Raw genomic sequence first — 19,280 nt, 5'->3', positions numbered from 1 at the left:
ATTCGACTGTGGCTTCGTTTCTAATGGCCGTACCATGGTGCATGCTGGTTTTTAAAAAAACTACTGTATTCTCAGCTGTCATGACAAGGAGCCCAGGTAGCTGCTGCTGCTGTCACTTCCAGGTAGAACATATCGCAGGATTGCCACTGGAGGTGGCAGGCAGAATTCCCAGAAAGCTCCAGTTCAGAGCAAGAGGACAATCTTTTTCTGGCCCATACACTTTCTTTCGAAGGAACTGGTATGAGACACAAGGCTGACAAATGTGTAAACTGCGTTTTTTGGAACCTATCCCCAGCTCTTCTTTCTGACATATTAACCTCATGCTGATGGTGCTGTTAAAATGAGGAGAATTGGAACAAATGAGCTGGAGAAGAGGGGTGGGTTAGTAGCTGGTGCTCCGCTTTGGGTACTGTAACAGCATTCCCAGTGGTTCCTCTTCTCCCCTTTGGCACTCTCCTGTAAATTATCAGTGAATTTTCTTTAGTTGCCTTAAGCTTGTACATGGGTGACCTTGGCTGTTCTGTCATATTCTTGCATCTTCTATGTCCATGTGCTTCCACCTGGGCTGTGCTCTGAGGCCACTTTGACCAGTTGCCATTCTGGTCGTGCTGGTTCTCAGAAACTTTGCTGTCCACACGTACCTCCTACCAGCGCTGTTGCCGTACGTATGCACAGACCGCGGGCAGGCATCCTTTGGTGGCTGCATTGGAAAGAGGACGCCTGCGCTTTGCTGTACACAGGAGGCATTAATTCTGGTACAATTGACTCTGTCATAAGAAAGGATCCCGGTGTGATTTGCACCGTAAAGGGCTTCAGCTCACAACTCTGCTGGTGTTTTCGCTGAAGCAGCGAGTGGCGTAGCTTGTTCTTGCTGTGAATCGCACAAATCTGTACTGTTAGAGGATACATGAGGAGCTGTCTGGCTGTATACGTTTATCCAGAAGCCTGACGCCTCAATCTGATCTTGGGATTTGCTGAGTAACCATTTAAGGTACTTCTTACTTAGTTAAATGCCAAGGTGCTCTCAGTGAGAAATACCAACCCTGCTTCTGGACAATTCAGCCTTCTGGAGAGATTCTTCTTTTCTAACCCAAAGGAAGTAGCCCTAGATTTTCAAAAGCAGTTTATAATTTGGGCACTTCTGCTTTTGGGTTAGTTGTCAGCATTGCTTAGAATTCAGGGGCCATTTGGTGTCTTGTGCTGAATAGTCAAAATCATGTAGTACATCTTAGGGGGGAAAAAAAAAATAATTGATCTTTATGTTTTGATTGTTAAATCCCAAGTGCAGAGAGAGGATTTACCAACATGTAAAGGGTACCTGGTGAAAAGAGAGCCAACTGACATTAGCTATGTATTTTGTGGAGCAGGACTGACTATCGGAGTTTTTCTATTGTCTCTTCCTTTAGGCACCTTTACCTCAAACTTCTTTTCTCTTGCCCTCACCCCATTGTCCTGTGTTTGCATCTTGAACGTGTTATGCTTATTGCGTCTTTCCCTGCCTTTCATTTCTGCTGCTGTTCCCTCTATTGTACTCTTGCATGTGCACAGAAGCAAAACGTATCTCTGCTGATAATTCCCTGCTCTGAACCTGAAATTCATAGAATTCACACCTCGGAGTGATGATCACCTTCCTTTCACTTCATTTTTTTTTTTTCTTGCGTGTTTTAATTGAATTCCTACCACAACCTCACTTAGTAAATCATGTGAGGGATAGCCAGACTCCGATCAGCATGCTATATGACAGATTAAATGGGCCTTTACTGCTGATTCTAGCACCAAAAAATTCTGTCTCTTCCCTTTCCTCCTGCATTGTCTTAGCAGCCTATTTCCAGCTGCTGCTCCCCGTCCTCCCCGTTAGTCAGGCCTGCTCATTGCCTACTCTGTGTCTTACAGGCAGAGGACACACCTCTTCCCACACGTGCTGGTCTGAGAGGCTGTGGGGGTGTCATTCCTGACTCTGCATCTTCCTCTCAGCCGCTTCAGAGTGTGGGTAAAGGGCTGTGTGGCCTTTTGGACAAAGGCCCCTCCCGTACAAAGGCTAGATCCAGGACAGAGACCCGCAGCGGAAAAATGTGCTGCAGGTTGATGGTTCTTTGGTAACCTGTACAAGTTGTTACTTGTAGCTGAACTGGACCCATAACCTTGCTGTTAAGAGACTTTTGTCCCTTTTTAGAGTTCTGCAGGCTCACTTGGGCGTGTGTGTAGGCAAGATGCTAGCAGACCAACTTCTAAGCTTCTGTTTAGACCTCTGCTGTTTGAGTTTGATGTCCTGGTGCAGTGTGTGAATCCTGTTCATGGATCCTTGTCCTGACTTCCAGCATACCCAGGGGCCTCCTATGCAGAGACAAGCCTGCCAGAGAATACTGTGGGTTTGTTTGTCTTTTATTACGCCAACAGCTGTGCACTGTGACTTCACGTATGCGAACTTCCCGCTTTCACCTCCCAGTCTGCGCCGAGTTTTACCATCACGCTCACCTGGAGTCCCAGTTGGTCTCTCTCTCTACCAGATTGCAATACAAATTTTCTCCTCCTCTCCAGCAACCAAGGAGCTGCAGCCTCTCAACACACCTCCTCTTGCCTGCATTCCAGAACAGGAAAACTTTAACTTGTCACTGCACTTCTGAATCTGCTCACTAAAACTGTTCTTGGAAGGGTATTTGGTGACCTTGTCCAAAGCAATATAAAGACTTTGGATTTTAATTGCTGAAGAGGGAAGACAACCAACTTTTTCATTCTGGTGCTAGAACACTCTCCAGTGGTGCTTTCACGGTTGCGAAGCCTTCGCTTGAGTAGTACGGACGAGTACACAGGTGTATGTGTGTGCGTGTGCATGCATAGGTGTAAAAACATTTGGAGGGTTTCTTCATTTCAAAAGACCTGAGCCCATGTTTGTCTTTATATTGTTGGCCTTAATCTAGCTCTTAGATACTGTGTCTATCTTGCTGCTCTTTTCTATATGAAGCTGGTTTGGAGGAAACAAAAGATTATCTGGTCCCCCTGTAAAAATCTTTGTGACTGATGATATTGATCTTCATACCGCTGTTGTTCAGGGGTGAGATTTTATTTTTCTAATATTTTTCCAACTGTAAAAAATGCTGGGGTGTATGGAATGGAAAAGATCTTTACAAAATGGTCGGATAAAGATTTGAGCATTACTTAATCATGCCAACAATTAGTGATCCGGCAGGATATAAATGAGCTCCATTTCCAGACCTTTTCCATTACCTGCCTTCCCTTGAAAATGCCCAAGTACTTTTTCTTTGGATATGGGCTTGTTAGGCATGTTCTGAGACCTTTCAGAGACTTTTGATGACTTTGCTGTTGCGAATTAAGAATAATTTGGGTTCTAGAGTCTCGTTCCAGTTCCGCAGCCTGAGTACTTTGGCAGATTTTACAAACATGCACTTATCTCTTGAATGGGATAGAATTGGTAGAATTGCTGTTCAGAGTTGCTGATTGCTCAAGATCATTGTATCTTTTTACTTAAAATCCTAGACATTAAATTGGTCACTGTGATAATGTGAAAAAAAAAGTCATTGATGGTGTATGTAGGCCAGATTCACTGAGCTGTCAGCTTTCTGCTCAAGCCACAGAATGTTTTATTCCCACACCCACTTCTTGGGTGATGGGAGCATCTGACTGGGTTCCTTAAAACAAGGCAGCTGGAAACAAGGGCTTGTGCTGCCCGTGGATGCTGCTATATTTTTTTCTTCCAAGCACCATTCCTGGAAATAGTTATGGTCTTAACCTCTCTCACAGATACTTGTTCAAAGGCTAGAAAGGGCCAGTTTGGCCAATACTTTTTTTTTTTTTTTTAAATATATGTTGCATCCAGAAATTATCATCACTTTGTCCTGGGAGTAACGGACAGAGTACTTTTGGATGGAGTGGGTATCTAGAGAGGGTGGGCAATTTTGAGTCCTAAACCTTATTTCCTGTGAAAAAATACTGTATGTCATGTGTGTATACTTGTTTGGGGAGCTCTTAACACTGTACAGTTTAGTTAAATGTGCTCCAACTGAGGAGAAGCTGTTCCTCAGAGGTTTGTAGTTCATGCTTTGTGTTTAAAGAGGAATATTTTTCTTTAAAAAATAAAAACGAGTAAGTTTTCACCTTAGTGTGATTCTCTTTCTTGGGGCACTGAATATGTGCCTGTCTGTCAGTGGTCCAGTTATATGCACACCTTACAATTTGCGTTCGTTTGCCACTTCTTTCCTCGGTGAGATGGGTGCTGAGAGTCTGCTTTTATGTGTATTTTATGGTCTTTAATTTATGTTTTTATTTTGTAATGTAAATGAAGAGACAGATGGCATAAGCTTTTAGACCTGGGCTTTCTAAGTACAAGCCTCAAAGGCTGTAGTTTTCCTCCATTTATACTTTCATGACTCGTGTTTTACTATGCTCAAATGCGGTGCTACTTTGTGTTACAACTTCACAGTGTACTCTGTCTTGTCCTTAAATACCTGCCGAGGTTCTGTGTGTTGCTATGCAGGACGAGATGCACTTTTCGGACACTCTTCCTTTCTCCCCCCCATCTTTCAGTGAGAGACGCCTGTTTGGCTCAGCAGTCTGTTTTTATTTTCAACAGTGGTGGTGGTTACTTTCTTTTCCATTACACAGGGCTTGCAGAAAAAGACCTGAACTGTGGTCACACAAGTGAGTCTTCCTATCCCCAGCAAAGAGACTCCTTCTGCTGTTGGCAGATGTGTTATAACTACTAGGCATGTTTCCTTCTTAGTAATTTAAATATTTCTATCTAGCCCAGTGAAAGTTGTCTATTTAAAGACCTGTACAATAATTTTAAAATAAGAGACATGACAGCATTATTTGACCCACCACTGTCAGCTACTGTTGGTGGTTTTTGTAAGCTGAGAACAACCACCTGAAAGTAATCCATGTTCTCCTCCTGTTTCTTAGCTCTGTACAACTTTTGGAAAAGACAAACTCGTTCCTTCCAGCCCAGTGAGTCACGATTTTATTTAATTAAGGGTTGCTGGTGGCATTTGGTTTATTTTTTTCTAATTAATTAAGGGTGATCAAAGAAATAACTTCTCAAAGGAGGACGCGTGTTTTAATTAAATTTGTGGCATCATCCCGCTCATAATTCGTTCCACACGGATGTATTGTGAAGCTTTTGGTGGGTCGTGGCGCTTGCGGGAATGGGGCGCTGACCCCATCGCCGCAGCTCCGCTCCTCCGCCGTTCTCCCGGTACCTGCGGGGATCGGCCGGGCCCACGCCGCCCCGTGCGGCCGCGACGCTGGAGCCGGCTGGGGCAGGGGGGAGGGTGCGGAGGGGCGCCCGAGCGCCAGGTGCGTTCGCGTCTGGGACAAGGGGTGCAGCTGAGCACCCTCGTCTCGCTGAAATGGTAAGAAACAGCACCTTGGCTGGGCGGCAGGTGCTTCCCCATGCCCCAGCGGCGCTGAACTTGCCGCCCTGGCCCTGAGCTCCGCTCCCGGTCGTGCGGGAGCCGGCGGCACCGCTCCCCTCCCGCCCTTCCCCCTCCCGCCGCCGCCTGGGACCCGCTCCTCCGTATTTGGGTTTGCGAAGCCAAAGCGCCGTCCTGACCCACCCGCGACCCCAAACACCCCGGGGCAGGGGCGGGGGGGGAGGCGGGGAAGAGGGTTTAGAGGGGGCAGCGGCGAGGCCGGGAGCGCAGCGGCGAGCGCGGCGGCTATGGGGGAGGCGGACCCGGGGGAGCGGCGGGCGGTGGCGGCGGGCGGCAGCGGGGCCGCGGCGGAGGCGCCGGAGAAGCCGCCCTACTCCTACGTGGCGCTGATCGCCATGGCCATCCGGGCCAGCCCCGAGCAGCGCCTGCCCCTCCGCGGCATCTACGCCTACATCGCCGGCCGCTTCCCCTACTACCGCGGCGGCCCCAAGGGCTGGCAGAACAGCGTCCGCCACAACCTCAGCCTCAACCCCTGCTTCCGCCGCCTCCCCCGTCGCGCCGGCACCGCCGCTGCCCCCCGCCGCGGCGGCGACTGGGTGCTGGACCCCGCTTTCCAGGACATGTTCCCGGGGGGGGACTACCGACGGCGCCGCCGACCGCGCCGCGCCGCCCCCCCGCCTCCGACGCCGCCGCCACCTCCCGCCCTGCCGCCCGCCGACGCCACCGCCGCGCCCTGGCCGCTGCCGCTGCCTCCGCCGCCGTTCCCCCTTCCCGGCGGCTGCCCGCCCGTAGCGCTGCCGCTGCCCCGGGGGTGCCGCTGCTCCGAGCTGCCCGCCTGGGGCCCGACCGGCTTCCTGGCGCCGCCGCAGGGGCTGCCCGCTTGGCCGCTCGCCGGCGGGGCCAGGGCGGCTCTGCGCCCCGCCGAGCTGGAGGTTGGGGGGACCGGCGACCCGGGGGCGAAGCTGCCGCCCGCCTTTCAGTGAAGCCCCCGACGGGAGGTGCGGTGCCGCGGGACGGGCGCTTGCTGCTGCTGCGGGTTTTCGGGGTGCCGCTGCGCCTCGGCTCGATTTCTGAGATAAAGCGACTTAAAAAACGCTCCCCTGCTGGAAATACCCGAAGGAAGATGGAGCTGAGAAGTTCTTATTGCAGCGACCGAGATGCGCCGCCACCTCGTTTCTCTCCTCGGCACCGTGAGGAGCGCGGATTGTGCTTCTGCACCGCTCCGTCCGGCTGGGTTTGGGGATGGGGGTTCGAACCGTCAGGCGGGGCTGAAGGGGGGCTGCGGAGCTCGAACACGCGAGTCGGTGTCTTGTGCCTCCTCGAGGCTGACCAAGAGTCACGCAGATGCGAGTCCCCGCAGAAATCAAACTGGGTTCGTGCAAGGGAATTAGTTTTTCAAGTGTCCTTAAACTCGTTTTGGAGCGTGTCTTTCAAGGTTTAGGAAAAAGCATTATGTGTATTTTTCGGGTTTCCTGAGGGGAAAAAAAAACCCCAGCAACGAAATGCAAACACACAGATCCTTGGAGTAATACCGGGAATCTTGTGGGTTTGTATTTAAAGTGAATCTATATGGGATTTTTCATGCAGTAAAGGGTTATTTTATATGGTTGCTAGTTGTATATGTTTACATAGGTTAACGTGTTTCTTATAAATGATGCCATAATTACTATGCAAGGGTCTTTTCCCCTTTTGATTTCAGAGGGAGCAGTTTCTATGCTTTTTCCTTGGAATAAGTGTTCAGAGAAAAAACATACTCCTAATAAGAACTGTGTTATAAGCTTAAGGGGGAGGAGAGTTCAAATACTGTTACATGAAGAGGAGCACTTGTTGTATATTTTATGACTTGTTTAATAAATCATACTTCTTAAGAGTTGTGGCTTCAGAAAGTACTTAAACTATTTTGACAACTTCTTGATGATCCTTGAAAGAAGCAGCAGCTTAAATCCAGTTTTATAGTTGTTATTTTATTCTTTCTTACATTTACAAAGTCATTCTGAATGTCATCTTTAAATTCTAGCAACGTGATATAAACTGTGCTGGAAATACTGTTAGATTTACCTGGGGCAACAGCTTTACAGTTGTTCTTACAGGCTGCCAATGTATTCAAGATACGGCAGTTTTATGATTTTTCAGGTTGCTTTTTGTTTTCTTTTGGTCTCATTTTTCGTGTAGCTTCTGATAATCTTGAACGCTAAACCACTTGCTATACTTTAAAAAAGTGTGTTTGAACTTTGGTTATAAAATCAGTTCAGTGCCCAAAGAGGAATGCAAGTATGTAAGAATTGCTGCATTTTGAAGCTGGTGGTACGTCTGTATGCGATTGAAACAAATTATTCTAGGGGGTTTGTTTTAAATAATGTGTGTTTTGGGAAAGTTTTTAAGTCCCTGCTGCAGTTTAGATCATATGTGAACAATACATGTATGTGAAACTGCAGCTGCTGAATTTTGGGTATTATGTTTGACCTCTGTGCTCACAATAATTCTACTGTGCACAGAATTATGAAAATAGGAAGAGTTTCTGAAAGTCTGACTTTCTTTGTGCTTCTCACAGGTTGTTTTGTCAGCTAAGCACCATATGCAGGGTATTGGATCTGATGATGTTTCAGCTGATACTTCTTTTCCATAAAACAGACCTTAGTCTTTGAAGCTTGAAAGAGTAGTCACTGTTTTCTTCTAAAGGACTCCCATTTTATTCTAAAATAATGAACGGAGGTGTGCATAGGGAGAACAAATCCATTTTCTTGTATAATTGCTTTAGTTCTGATAGAATTGCCTTCAGGGCACGGTATAGCATATATTAGTAAAAATAGACACAGTATTTCTTCTTTTGGTATTTCTTCTTCCTATTCCCTTGTAGGTAACGTGTAAAGACTGAGAATGTCCACAGTCACACGTGAAATTTATTGTGTGCTCAAGCATTTACTAATTGTTTGCCCAGGTATTAAATAATTGTTCGCTCATGCATAAACTAACTTTGCCCTCATGCATGAACCGCTTATGTGCTTATGCGTGAACTTCTAGCTCATGCATGGGCTCATTATGCCTTCAGGCATAAACTAATTGCCTGTGTGTAAACTAATCGTGCCATCCTGCTTCCAGTGTGGTGTAGCTAGTGTTAGTAAGATGGACCTGGACCGACAAAATCTTCTTTTTACGCCATTATGTAGATAACTTGTGAAGAGTGAAAGCGTCTGCTCTTTTGTGGGTGTGTGCTTTCATACATGAATCTCCAGAGCTAGAAGTAGAAAGAACTCAAGCCTTGGAGGAGACTTGCTCAGGGTTTTCTCTGTGGCCTTAGCTGCAGTGCCACTGGGAGGCACCCTCACTCGCTGGCTCCATCACACCGCATTCTCACAAAGAATGGGATTTTCTGATTTTTTTCTTTCCCAGGTAAAATTCCAATGCATAGGTCTCCTTAGAAACCGTGTGGTGGACTGTGTCCCTGAGCCAGGTGGCCCTGTTACAGGCAAACCGATCTTGATTCAGGGAATTTTTCCTTAATTGAATTTATTGCCAGTTAGTACAACTTCTGGTCACTGATTTAAGTGCTGGTGAAAAACCCCATAAACAAAAAGCCCATAAACAACCATACACCTAGGGAAATGCCTTTCCTCCCCCTTCCCCAGGCTCGGTTTAAGCCAAACACCTATACATCTCCTTCCTAGGCTCAGCTTCCCTTGTTTTTGCCAGGAGTTGTGCTCAATCCATCCCAATTCCCTCAGGGAGGTGACAAGTGGTGCAGGAGGTTGGTTATGTGCCTAAGAATTTCTGTATGCTGCTTCTTACTGGTTTTCTGTCACCTGTGGGCTGCAGGCTCTCAGCAGGGTATCTCAGTCCTAGTCTGGATCATCTTAATTGTGCTAATTGTGCCCTCCTGCAGAAATGCAGTAAAGGCTGCAATTTATACCCGGTGCAGGCTGCAAAGCCAGGGCCCAGGCCTTTTTGAGAAGGCTGCTGTGTTGGTTCTGGGTGTTTTTTTTTTAATGTAGAATAACCTCTCTTGGAGAGGGGCAACCGCTGCTCCAGTTTCTGAAGGGCCAGTTAATAATTTTTCTCTGGTAACCTCTCGTTACCCAAAGGCCTGGGGTCAGCTGGGGGGCAGCGCCCTGGGAGCACCTGCAGCTGGTCTGGGCCGATGAGACCCAGAAGCTTCTTTGCAGACGTGGCTGGTCTCAGGGAGTCATGGTGGGGCTGGGGGGCTCTCCCTGCGCAGGGGACCCCCGCTGGCCTGGGCCCCTGGGTCCCTGCTAGCTCGTGGTTTCTGCAAGGTTCCTCCCCGTGGAAACTGGGCCTGAACCAGGGATTGCTTTTGGAGCGGAGCTGCCTGTGACCCCAGCAGCTGCCTGGCGGGGGATGGATTGGGGTAAGTGGTGGCGATTTCTCACTTCCATAAAGGCCTGGGTTTTGGCACCCTCACGCGGGGTTGTGTGAGGGGAGCTCTCTGCCTTCCCCGCTGTGGGTGCTGTCTCGTGTGTCCTCCCTCCAAACGCGTACATAATACTGCTTTGTGTGCCTTTAGGTGAAGATTACTCCTGCCCCTGTTATTCCCCTTGAAAATAAGAGGTTATAAGGAGTGTGCAACGTGAATTTTACAGGCCGAAGGAAACAGCCCAGGCGGTTTTCTGGGCGGCTGGTGCCCACGGCTCCCAAGGCCCTCGGCACCGCTGGCTTTGGGGGGGTTCAGAGGGAGATACCTGTGGCCAGGCTGTACGTGGGGTGTGTGGTGGCTACAGGCTTCAGTCGTGGGCCGGGACCCAGCCGGGACAGGCAGAACAAAAACAATGGTTTATTTTACAACCATTTACAGCAACTTATAACTAAGCAAGCACTTTACCGCCTCGTCCAGTTCGTGTAATCCTCGTGTAGCAAGACATAGACGTGTCGTACTCAAAAGTGGACTTTGGTTTTGTTTGGGGGTTTTTTTGGTGGCTTTTTTTTTCATTGTTGTTATTTCCTGTTTTAACTTTCAGATGACTCTCTGACTCTAGTGTCTGAGGCATCCATTCTCATGCAAGAGGTGATAAGCACAGTGGAAACTATTAGCTACATCTGGTCTGAGGTTTTCAAAAATAAGTAGTGAATTTGGGTCCTGGACACGCATAAATATCAAGCATTTAGAAGTTTTTTGGTTTGGATTTCTACAGTTGCACTTAAATTTGGGAACAGCTAATTTATTATTAATCCCTTGCCTTTGCTGATTTAGTAGCTGGAGGTTCTTTTGTATATCTGAAATCCTTCAAAGAATGTCTTATCCTTTATCTTTGTGTGTAATTCTCTGAGTAAATACATGATCTTGCCAATTAACTGTGGCTCTTAAAGGGCTTGGGGGAGGGAGGTGTTCTCGGTGATTGGGGTATTTTTGTTTTGTTGGGGTTTTTTATTGAATCTTCAGGATTTCATGAAGCAGTTCAAGTTTTTAACTTTTCTGGATGTATTTAATTATAACTGTAGTTTACCAGCAGAATTCTGTGTAATAGTCTTCACTGCTACAGCATTCAGGCCCCCGGCATTTCTATCCAAAATATGTTTACTGTCTAGAAAAGGAAATTGTGGTCCGTACATAAGCCTCTGGTTTATTCAACTGCAGTAGAGACACTGGAAATTACATTAGCAAGAGCTCTATGTTAGGTTTCTGACAAACAAGAAATAGATACAGATGGGGCTAAGTCCCGAAAGATAATACCGTCTATTAGAAACTGGACTTACAAGTCCTAAGAGAAATTTTCTTTCCTGATCTTTGAAGGCTGCTTCTTATTGAGAAGACAGATTTCCTAGGGTTAAGTGCCAAAGGTCTGAAGGGATAGTGGCAGTGCTGCAGTAAAGAAAAGCCCGTCCCTGTCCAGTGCCTTGTGTATACGTTTCCTCATTACTTGTGTGAATATATGTGGCTGCATATATGTACTAGTTGCTCCTGCAACTTTACAAAGAAACCAGTTATGTTAATTAAACTGTCCCTTTCATCAGGGTAGGGTTTCATTGTATCTGTGCAGCTCAGTAGCTGTGCTGTGGAGTCATAAGGCAGGCAAAACCAAATTCAGTGCTGTGCTGGCGCCTTCCTGCATTGGCTAAAAAAAGTTGTATGTGATGCATGAAATGCTGAATGTCTTGTAGACAGCAGAGGCTGTGAAACAGAACACAATATATCAGGCAAAGCACAAGAAAGTAGTCCTAAGTTTCCAGTTAAATCATGTTTTAAGATGAACATTGTGAATAAATGGGCACAGGAATTCTGTGCATCAGGAAATACTAATAATGTTGTCAAATTACACAAGGTAATTACAGATGCAGGAATTTTATCTTAGGCTCTTGATTTTCATCTCTCTTAAAAAATATACAGGTCTATTAAGCTTTTGAGGATAAATGGAAGAGTAAAGGGCTTTGTCTTCTCTCTCCACTGGTTTCATGAGTCGTGTTGGCCCTTCGTTACTTTTAGCAGCCTGTTTAAATTGGTAAGAGTGATTTATTTGCCAGCACTTTACTGGTTCCAGAGCTTTCCCATTTGTGATTGCCACTAGGTGGTGCGTTTGTGCCAGCCTTGGGGCTCGTTCTTAAGGAGGCTGAAGTGGGTCTTTCAGTGAAAGCCCTCTGCATCTCCATCCCCTCTGGAAAACGAAACAATAAATACACGTTGGAGCAATGTTAAAGGGAGATTCTAAAAGGCTGCCAATGGAGATGGGAATGAGAGTTCAATTGCCATTTTCACCTGCAGTGGTTTCTCCTGCTCACCCCCTCCCAGCAGCATCCCCCCATCGTGATGGGCTTGATTAATTTTTCTCAAGGTGATGGGGCCTATGGGCAGGTCAATCAGATGTCGGTGGAATTTGTATTCCTTGTAAGAAAAGTAGGGCTGCACATGGCTGAACTATCTGTGGTCCAAGTATGTGATTGCAGACCACATTGTAAGGGGCCTTGTTCTTCCTCCTCTCATGCTCCTTCTTGCACCTGCTTTGTCCTTTTTTTTTTTTTTTAATTTAGGTCTCTTATGCGGGTGTCTTGATGTGAATGCCACGGAAGAGACGATCATCTCTTCTAGCTGTCTGCTTTCTCCAGAGGCTCCTTCAGTTGTCAGCAGAGATGGTCTCTTCCAAGGAATGATTCAGAGCACTTGATGAAGGCCCTGCTCTGAATCACTGCTTGTAGGAGCATCTCTCTTAATCAGTTATTTAAAAAGACAAACCAAAAAACCTAAGAGCCTAGGAAGACTAGCTGGCTAGCTCTGCCAACAAAGGGGGGTGCGGGGAATCCCCCTCAGGCTCATTCAGGCACCCTCACACACATCCCCCTCCCCACCTTCTGTGGCTGCAACAGAAAACTGCAGTGTTGGCTGAGTTTAAACCGGGGGGGCTTGTTCATGGATTGTGTGGCGCTTTTTTTAGCAGCTCAGAAATACTAGAGCCTCTGCTGTGTTTTACATCCCTCTAACAGCAGAGGGTCTTATTGGTAAGCGTCTTTCTCCTGGGTTTGTGACTGCATTTAGAAAACTTGACCTCTGCTTATTTTTCTTCAAGTTATAGCCTTCAGTCAACATTCTTATAGGTTTTATAAATAAACCACAGCTCAGCATATCCCTTTGCAAGCAATACAGAGACTTTGAAAATGACTAAGGAAATACTGCATTCCCCTTTCCCACCAGTAGATATCAGACTTTTTAATTCTTTTCCATTGTGTTGCCTCCTATCTGTCTTCACTCCTTCTTCCCCTTTTGGTTTTAGCAATTAAAAAAATGGTTTTATGTGTTTTTAACAGTAGAAAAGGAGGAAAATTCGCCTGTGCACAGTGCTGAATTAGTACAGACGTAGAAGGCTGACAAAATCCAAGCTAAGTACAGTGTAGGGAGATGCCGTGCTGATATCTTAACATATTAAGGCCTATATCTGATCCTGAGCTGTCACTCATGATGGGATGTGCTAGGTCATTTTGTGGCTTTATATTGTGAATTGTTAGCCCCTGTGGCTCAGGTTCTGCACACGTATCCCACCTGCATTCACTTTAAGTGTTGAGCACTGGTCTCCAGAAGCGCTAGCCAAGCTGTATTTTGTGTTTGGCTTTTTTCCTTGCTTTCAACATCACCAAGATTCCTGTGACATTACTTCTTTTCCTTTTGTTTTATCCAGTTGGTTGGTTGATGTAAACATAGACGTGGCTACATGCAGAGATAAAGTTGGAAATGCTTTACATGAAATGGAAGCCAGGGTGTTTGCTTGTTTGTCAGTGGTTTGCTAGGCCTTTATGTCCCCTACTAGGGTTTTTGCCCCCAACTGTTATTTCCTCATCTCCACCCTTTTAATCTCTCGGCTGTATGTAGAAGACTGAAAAGATAAGGGTGTGAGAAATGAAGACTCCTGCAAAGTAGAAACCTTTCTGTCAGAAGTTGCCAACAGAGGGTGAGTTGGGAGAGTTGTGAATGCTGAGAGCTGTAGACAAGCTGATCCATTGTCCTTCTTCAATAGATGGATGCGACTTGGAATCACTATTCCTCGAACAGGTTATGTGTGGGCATAAAAATGGCACGAAGAGCTGTTTGAGCGCAGCAGGTTATAGGTAAAGCTCAAATAGTCTGTTGAATGGTTCTTAGATATTTGAAGCTGGGTCTCTGAATGCTTGGGGATAAGTGGGTTACGTACTTTTCCTTGAAGTTTAGAGCATAAAATGGATCAGAGCTGCCTGTGGAGTAGTGTCTGTTTTGACTTGTTCCTTTTACTCTGTGGCCCTGGGACCTTCAGAGCAGGAATTAGTCTTGTGTTGCCTTCCAAAGCTACACCACCTTCGGGACTTTTCCTGTGCATGAGGGACCAAGAATACCCTATCCAAGCTACAAAGACAGCAGTGCTTTAAAAAGCAAGCTAATAGCTGAGTGGCCTACTGCAGAGGCTGCAACAGGGACAAATGAGCAACAATTCAGTCTTGCACCTCCCATCAAAAATCCCTCTTTAGCCTACAAGAATTGCAGCAAAATTTGTTGAAATTCTTCAATCGAGTGTGCTCAAAGTGGTGGCTGACCGTGGTGGTGGAAAGGCCAGCTGCCCTAGCAAGGGATAAGTAACACAGGAGAAGAGAAGGGGAGGCAAGGAGCAATCCCAATTCCCAGTGAGAGCAACAAGGGAGCTTCGAGAGGGGGATGTATGGGAAATGATGCTTCATGCGTTATCTGGAGGGAGGGAAGGTCCAACTCCCATTCCCCCAGGTGCTCTGGGTGTGCTGCACCCTCGCCAGTCCGTTCTCCCCTCCCCAAAGTCCCTTGGTGGTTATTTTCTGTATTGGAGGGCAGTTGCTGGTTGCAGCCAGTTTGGCATCTCTCTGAGCGTGGCAGGGAGGCTGCAGACCCCGCGTAGGTCTGGAACAGGCCCTCTGCCTGCCTTCCTCCTGCAGCATTTCCAGACCCTGGCTGCAAGACGCAGGGCTGCTGCGCGTTCAGAGCTCGCACCCAGCCATCCCCACCAGCACGGCCTCCTGAAGAAGAGAGTGCAATAACGGGAGCTCTTTGCACCCAGTCCTGCCGCTCAGGAGTGGACAGTGTGTGCTAGGACTCGCGCTGATGGCCAAGTGCAGCAGGCGCTCCAGGAACCTCTGGTGCCTGTGGGTTTAGTCTGGCTCTCCTCATATCGACTGTACTCCCACCTCTTCCCCCCCCCACCCGCCCCCAAGACCAGCAGAGTCTGGTGAGATGCGCTTCCCTTCGTGCTGCTGGATTTCCCCTCCCGCAGGGGCGCTCTGGCCATACAACTCCGTAACCAGTTTCCCGTCAAGAGCAAGAACAGCGTTTCTCACCAAGACCGTGGCCTGTGGTAAGGGGGTGGGAGGGGAAGAGGGGGTGGGGTGCGTGCGGGGGAGCTGTTGCTGCTGCAGTTTCATGCCTCAATCTGTATTCTCTCTCTTCTCTGCGTGGCTTCCTGTTTTTTCACACCACTGCTCTTTGAAACAACAAGCTGCGAGCAGCAAGGAGGGCAGGGGGTGGAGATTAGTGGGCTGGGAGAAGCCTCTGGCGACACTTACAAAAGGTCTGGGTGCAGGCTCTGGAAAAGGCTTACGTATTTCTCCGGGTGCGATCCTGTCATTGTGTGCCACAGAAGTGGCTCTCTGAGGAGGTGGTGCTGTGGTACGCGTGTGCTCCTCAGAAATGCACTGCTCGGTGCCGCGCGGTTGCAGCAGAACTGTCCGTTCGTTTTCCTCTTTGGCAGTTTTCCTCCTTGGCTGCTCTTGAATGGACAAAACTGGGCTTGGTCCTATGCTTAGGCATCTTGTGATAGTCAGTCAGATGTAGTCAATGTCGGACTAATGCTGAAAGATGAACCAACCGTGCTGATTCCTGCAGAATTTGGGATTTTATGCTTTAAAAAACCCCAATGCAGTCCAGGTTTGCTTAGCGTGTGAAATGAGCAAGCATCTAGTTTGAAGTGCAACAGTTCTGAGTTGCCCTGCCTCTCCTTGACCTTGGGCAACTGGCAGCTTGTACAAAGGCTGGACAGCAACGAACTTCTCAAAAGTGATTCCCAAACTGTGAGCCAGACAGGAGTTGCTAACGATTTACAAAGAACTGAAAATTCTTGAGCTGTGACTTCTATTTTTCAGATGCCTGGCAGCACTCATAGAAAACAAAGAAGTCACGTAGGATCTCTGCTGTCAGCATAATTCCTGTATTTACTGCTGTGTTTTCTCCCAGCTATTTTGAGAGGGGGGAAACGGTCTATTTGATAGTCAGTAAAAGGCAAATTGTGAAGAAAGTTATTTCCAGGACCTCATCAGGATGAGGGAGCTGCACCATGAAGTGTCCTGCTTGAGTCAAACCTGTAGCAGTGTCCTCTCCCCAACAGGACTTGTTAACAGTGTGGTTTGAAAACATTTTTTTTTTTCCACTCTCCCACAGACTTAACATGAGTGAGTCTCTATTCACTCCAGTTAAATCTGGAATTCATCTTCGGTAGATGAATAACTTGTAGGGTTGAGGGAGCTGCTTTACTGTACAGGACCAGCATCGTGTTCACTTTAGTATCTCATCTGTGCTTCTTGTTCAATGCCACACGCTTTGGAGAGAGACACAAGGAGTCCTGTGCTCTAGTCAGTCTAATTGTTACATTTTTAATCTGAAATCACTGCGTTGCTGCCTTGTTTGCCGCTGAGTCAAAGATAAGTTCCCTAGAAATAAAAATTTTTGAGGAATGGAGCTAGGTGGCTACAGATAACTGTTGGCTCAAGGCATGAGACAAATGGGTGTTTCTGAGATGCTGTTTTTATTGGTGACATCAGAGCCTTGGTTTGCTAACACGTTGCTAAGTGACTTCAGAAGCTGCTCCTCTGGATCGTAGTTGCAGAGTCCAGAGAAAGGTACATAGAGGATTAGGTTGCAAAGTCTTGTTCTGGCAAGGGTTCCTCTCCGCAGGAGGCGGATGGGCAGCCAACTGAGCACAGCTGCTTGTGGAGTCCCTTGCTTGCCAGACAGTGCTGTAGGAAGGAGAGGAGAAAAGGGAAAGCTTGCATCAATTATTGAGCCTTGTAAAAATAATTAGCAAGACAACAGCAGGCAAATGGGCAGGGAGGAGGAGAAAAACAGCTGCCAAAGCAGGGAAAGACAGGACTTCGCTGGAGATAGAAAAGGAAGAGGAATTGGGTAAGGTGCCCCTTTGAGCAGTGGCTGGGGAGAGAAATGAAAAATTAGTGTATGAGCTTTGCATGCAGGGCAGGGAGGGAGGCGCCGTCCCATTTAAGTTGCCCACTCGTGGCTTCCACCCAAGGCTCCTGCAGGTTAAATGCCATTTTTGTGGCTTTTCAACAGCTGTTACCGGTGGTACCAGATATGACCAGTGATGTAAGGAGAGGCAAGAACAGCTTGTGTGAATGTTTGTCGAGAAGGATTGCCTGGCTTTTCTGTAGGCGAGTAGGTAGCAGGGCTGTAAAGGAACTGGCCAGAATGCTGGTCAGTCCAGGTTCCCAAATGACAGGAACAGGCTTCCATTAGGATTCTGTTTTCTCCTTCGTTTTACAGTACCCTTCAGAGCCACCAGCAAGCATATGAATGATTTTTGCACTGTAATGCTGCGGTCTCTGATTTGTGGGCAGAGCTGTCTACAGTGATACAAGGATGTAGTTAATAAGATTTAGCAGCGAGTCTCTGCTGTGTGCTGAATGTAACTTTGTCATCGATGATTTCAGATTTCATGGTGATGCCCATTCATGGCTTCCAGATTAATTCCTAGGGTCGTTGTCTTCCTGGATTTATTTCCCAGGACAAGTCTTCCAGGCACCTCTACCTAGAATTTAGCAGATGCTCTCTCCTGCTGGAGAGCCGTGCCTGACTGGTCACTCACCTGGCTGTCGGCAGTCTCTCACAGAGATCTTTTTCTGTATTACCGAAGCACATCGGGCTGGTCGGGGTGTTTTTGTAAACCTGTGCGGTGGGCGCAGATAGCATAAAAGCTACAACTGTCTTGTACGTTAAAGGAAACAGCCTGTCAACTGGCAGTTCCCAGTCATCCCACCAGAACACTGTTAAGGCAAACAGCTAAAAAGGGGAGGAAAGCACTGCAGGGAGAAGCCCCGGTACAGCCAGATGACTTGTGAGCACTTGCAGTCTGTAGAACTGCTGATGTGCTCCTTTCCTTCAGGGAGAGTCAACCACACATATGGAGTGGACGGTGGTGATTCAGTCACCCGTGATAAGATCTAGCAGATATCTTATTTGAAGTAAATAAACAAGTATCAGCATAAGCTTAATGGCCATCTTTACGAGAGCTCGGTTGCTTCTCTGTAATGGAAAGTTTCAGGGAAACTTTGGGGGAATTTGCACACGTGCAATCAGAGCTGCTGACTCCTCATTCAAAGCAGAGAAGAACATTGTTTTCAGAATCAGTTATGCTGCTTTTTTTTTTTTTCTTTTTCAAGGCCTCTTCCTCTATTTTTTGTCACAGAAGCAGTGTGACTGGTTTTAATTTTCTGCTGTAAGACTGATCCCAAGGGAGTAAGTGGGGAGTACTGCTGGACAATTCACACTCAGTGTCTTCTCCTGATGCTGCCAGCATGGTGTAAGACTACTTTCCCCTGGACCCAGGTGGTGGGAGGTTTACTGGGCTCATTCAGTCTTTGCTAATTCACATGTGGGCAGAACTACCAGGACCTGTGTTTACCCATGCCAGCTTGTAGCTACAGTCTCCAAAGTACAGCCAAGGTAGCAGGCAGAACCATTTGTCCATGAGCGGGAAACACTGATCATCAAGAAGGTGATTAAAAAATTATTCAAGGTTTGATTGTCCCATGGCTGGTCATTTTGCTATGTAAAGTGCCTGAAGGGGAAGACTTCGCTCTGAGCTCTTTTACCTGTGCAAGTTTGTCAGGTGTCCTCATCTTTACTTTTTTTGCAACACTGCAAGATTTCACGTGCTATTTTTCTGTCATTTGTAAATTGAGAAGACATTTGGCTGCCTTCCCCCCCTTTGGTCAGCTGGATCCCACAAAAGAGGCTCAGGAAGAGGAGTAGGGGAAAATGCTGCGATGCTCTGGATTGAGCAATTCCCAGTGCCAAGTAATCTGTTATCACCAAACATGCTGGGGTGTCCGTTATCAGAGATAAGGGAAGACAATGGCTCAGTAAATACAGGAGCCGTGGGGGACAAGAGCTCAGCTATTCTGGTAAATGAGATCAGATGTGTGTACTTGTGCATCTCTCCTCTTGGCAAAATACATTTCGAATCTCTGTGGGCTTTTGCTGGTTCTGATTCAGCAGTGAAAAAAAAAAAAAAACAGATCAGGCGTGGGTTTTGAGGGGTTGGTTGGTTTGGTTTTTGTCATTTGCTAATCTGAGGGAGCTACCCCAATCTTCGAGTTTGCTATGTGGATATTTGTGTGACCACAGGGAAAAGTCTGTTTGGTGTTTCAGAAACAGGAACAGAAAGTAGCGCTAGC

General features: G+C 47.2%; 1 protein-coding gene across 1 annotated transcript; it reads left to right on the top strand.

The window, feature by feature from the left end:
* Nucleotides 1–5,674: 5,674 nt before the first annotated feature.
* Nucleotides 5,675–6,370, top strand: LOC147414074 (forkhead box protein L2-like). The gene is made up of 2 exons (XM_086476039.1): nucleotides 5,675–6,075; nucleotides 6,163–6,370. The coding sequence occupies exons 1-2, from the start codon at nucleotides 5,675–5,677 to the stop codon at nucleotides 6,368–6,370; spliced, it is 609 nt and encodes a 202-aa protein (XP_086332165.1).
* Nucleotides 6,371–19,280: the final 12,910 nt, after the last annotated feature.

This window comes from Leptosomus discolor, chromosome 20 (genome assembly GCF_034619465.1).
Source record: "Leptosomus discolor isolate bLepDis1 chromosome 20, bLepDis1.hap2, whole genome shotgun sequence".
Lineage (NCBI taxonomy): Eukaryota > Metazoa > Chordata > Aves > Leptosomiformes > Leptosomidae > Leptosomus > Leptosomus discolor.
The sequence above is the reverse complement of the archived record's forward strand: the minus strand, read 5'-3'. Positions and strand labels throughout refer to the sequence as shown.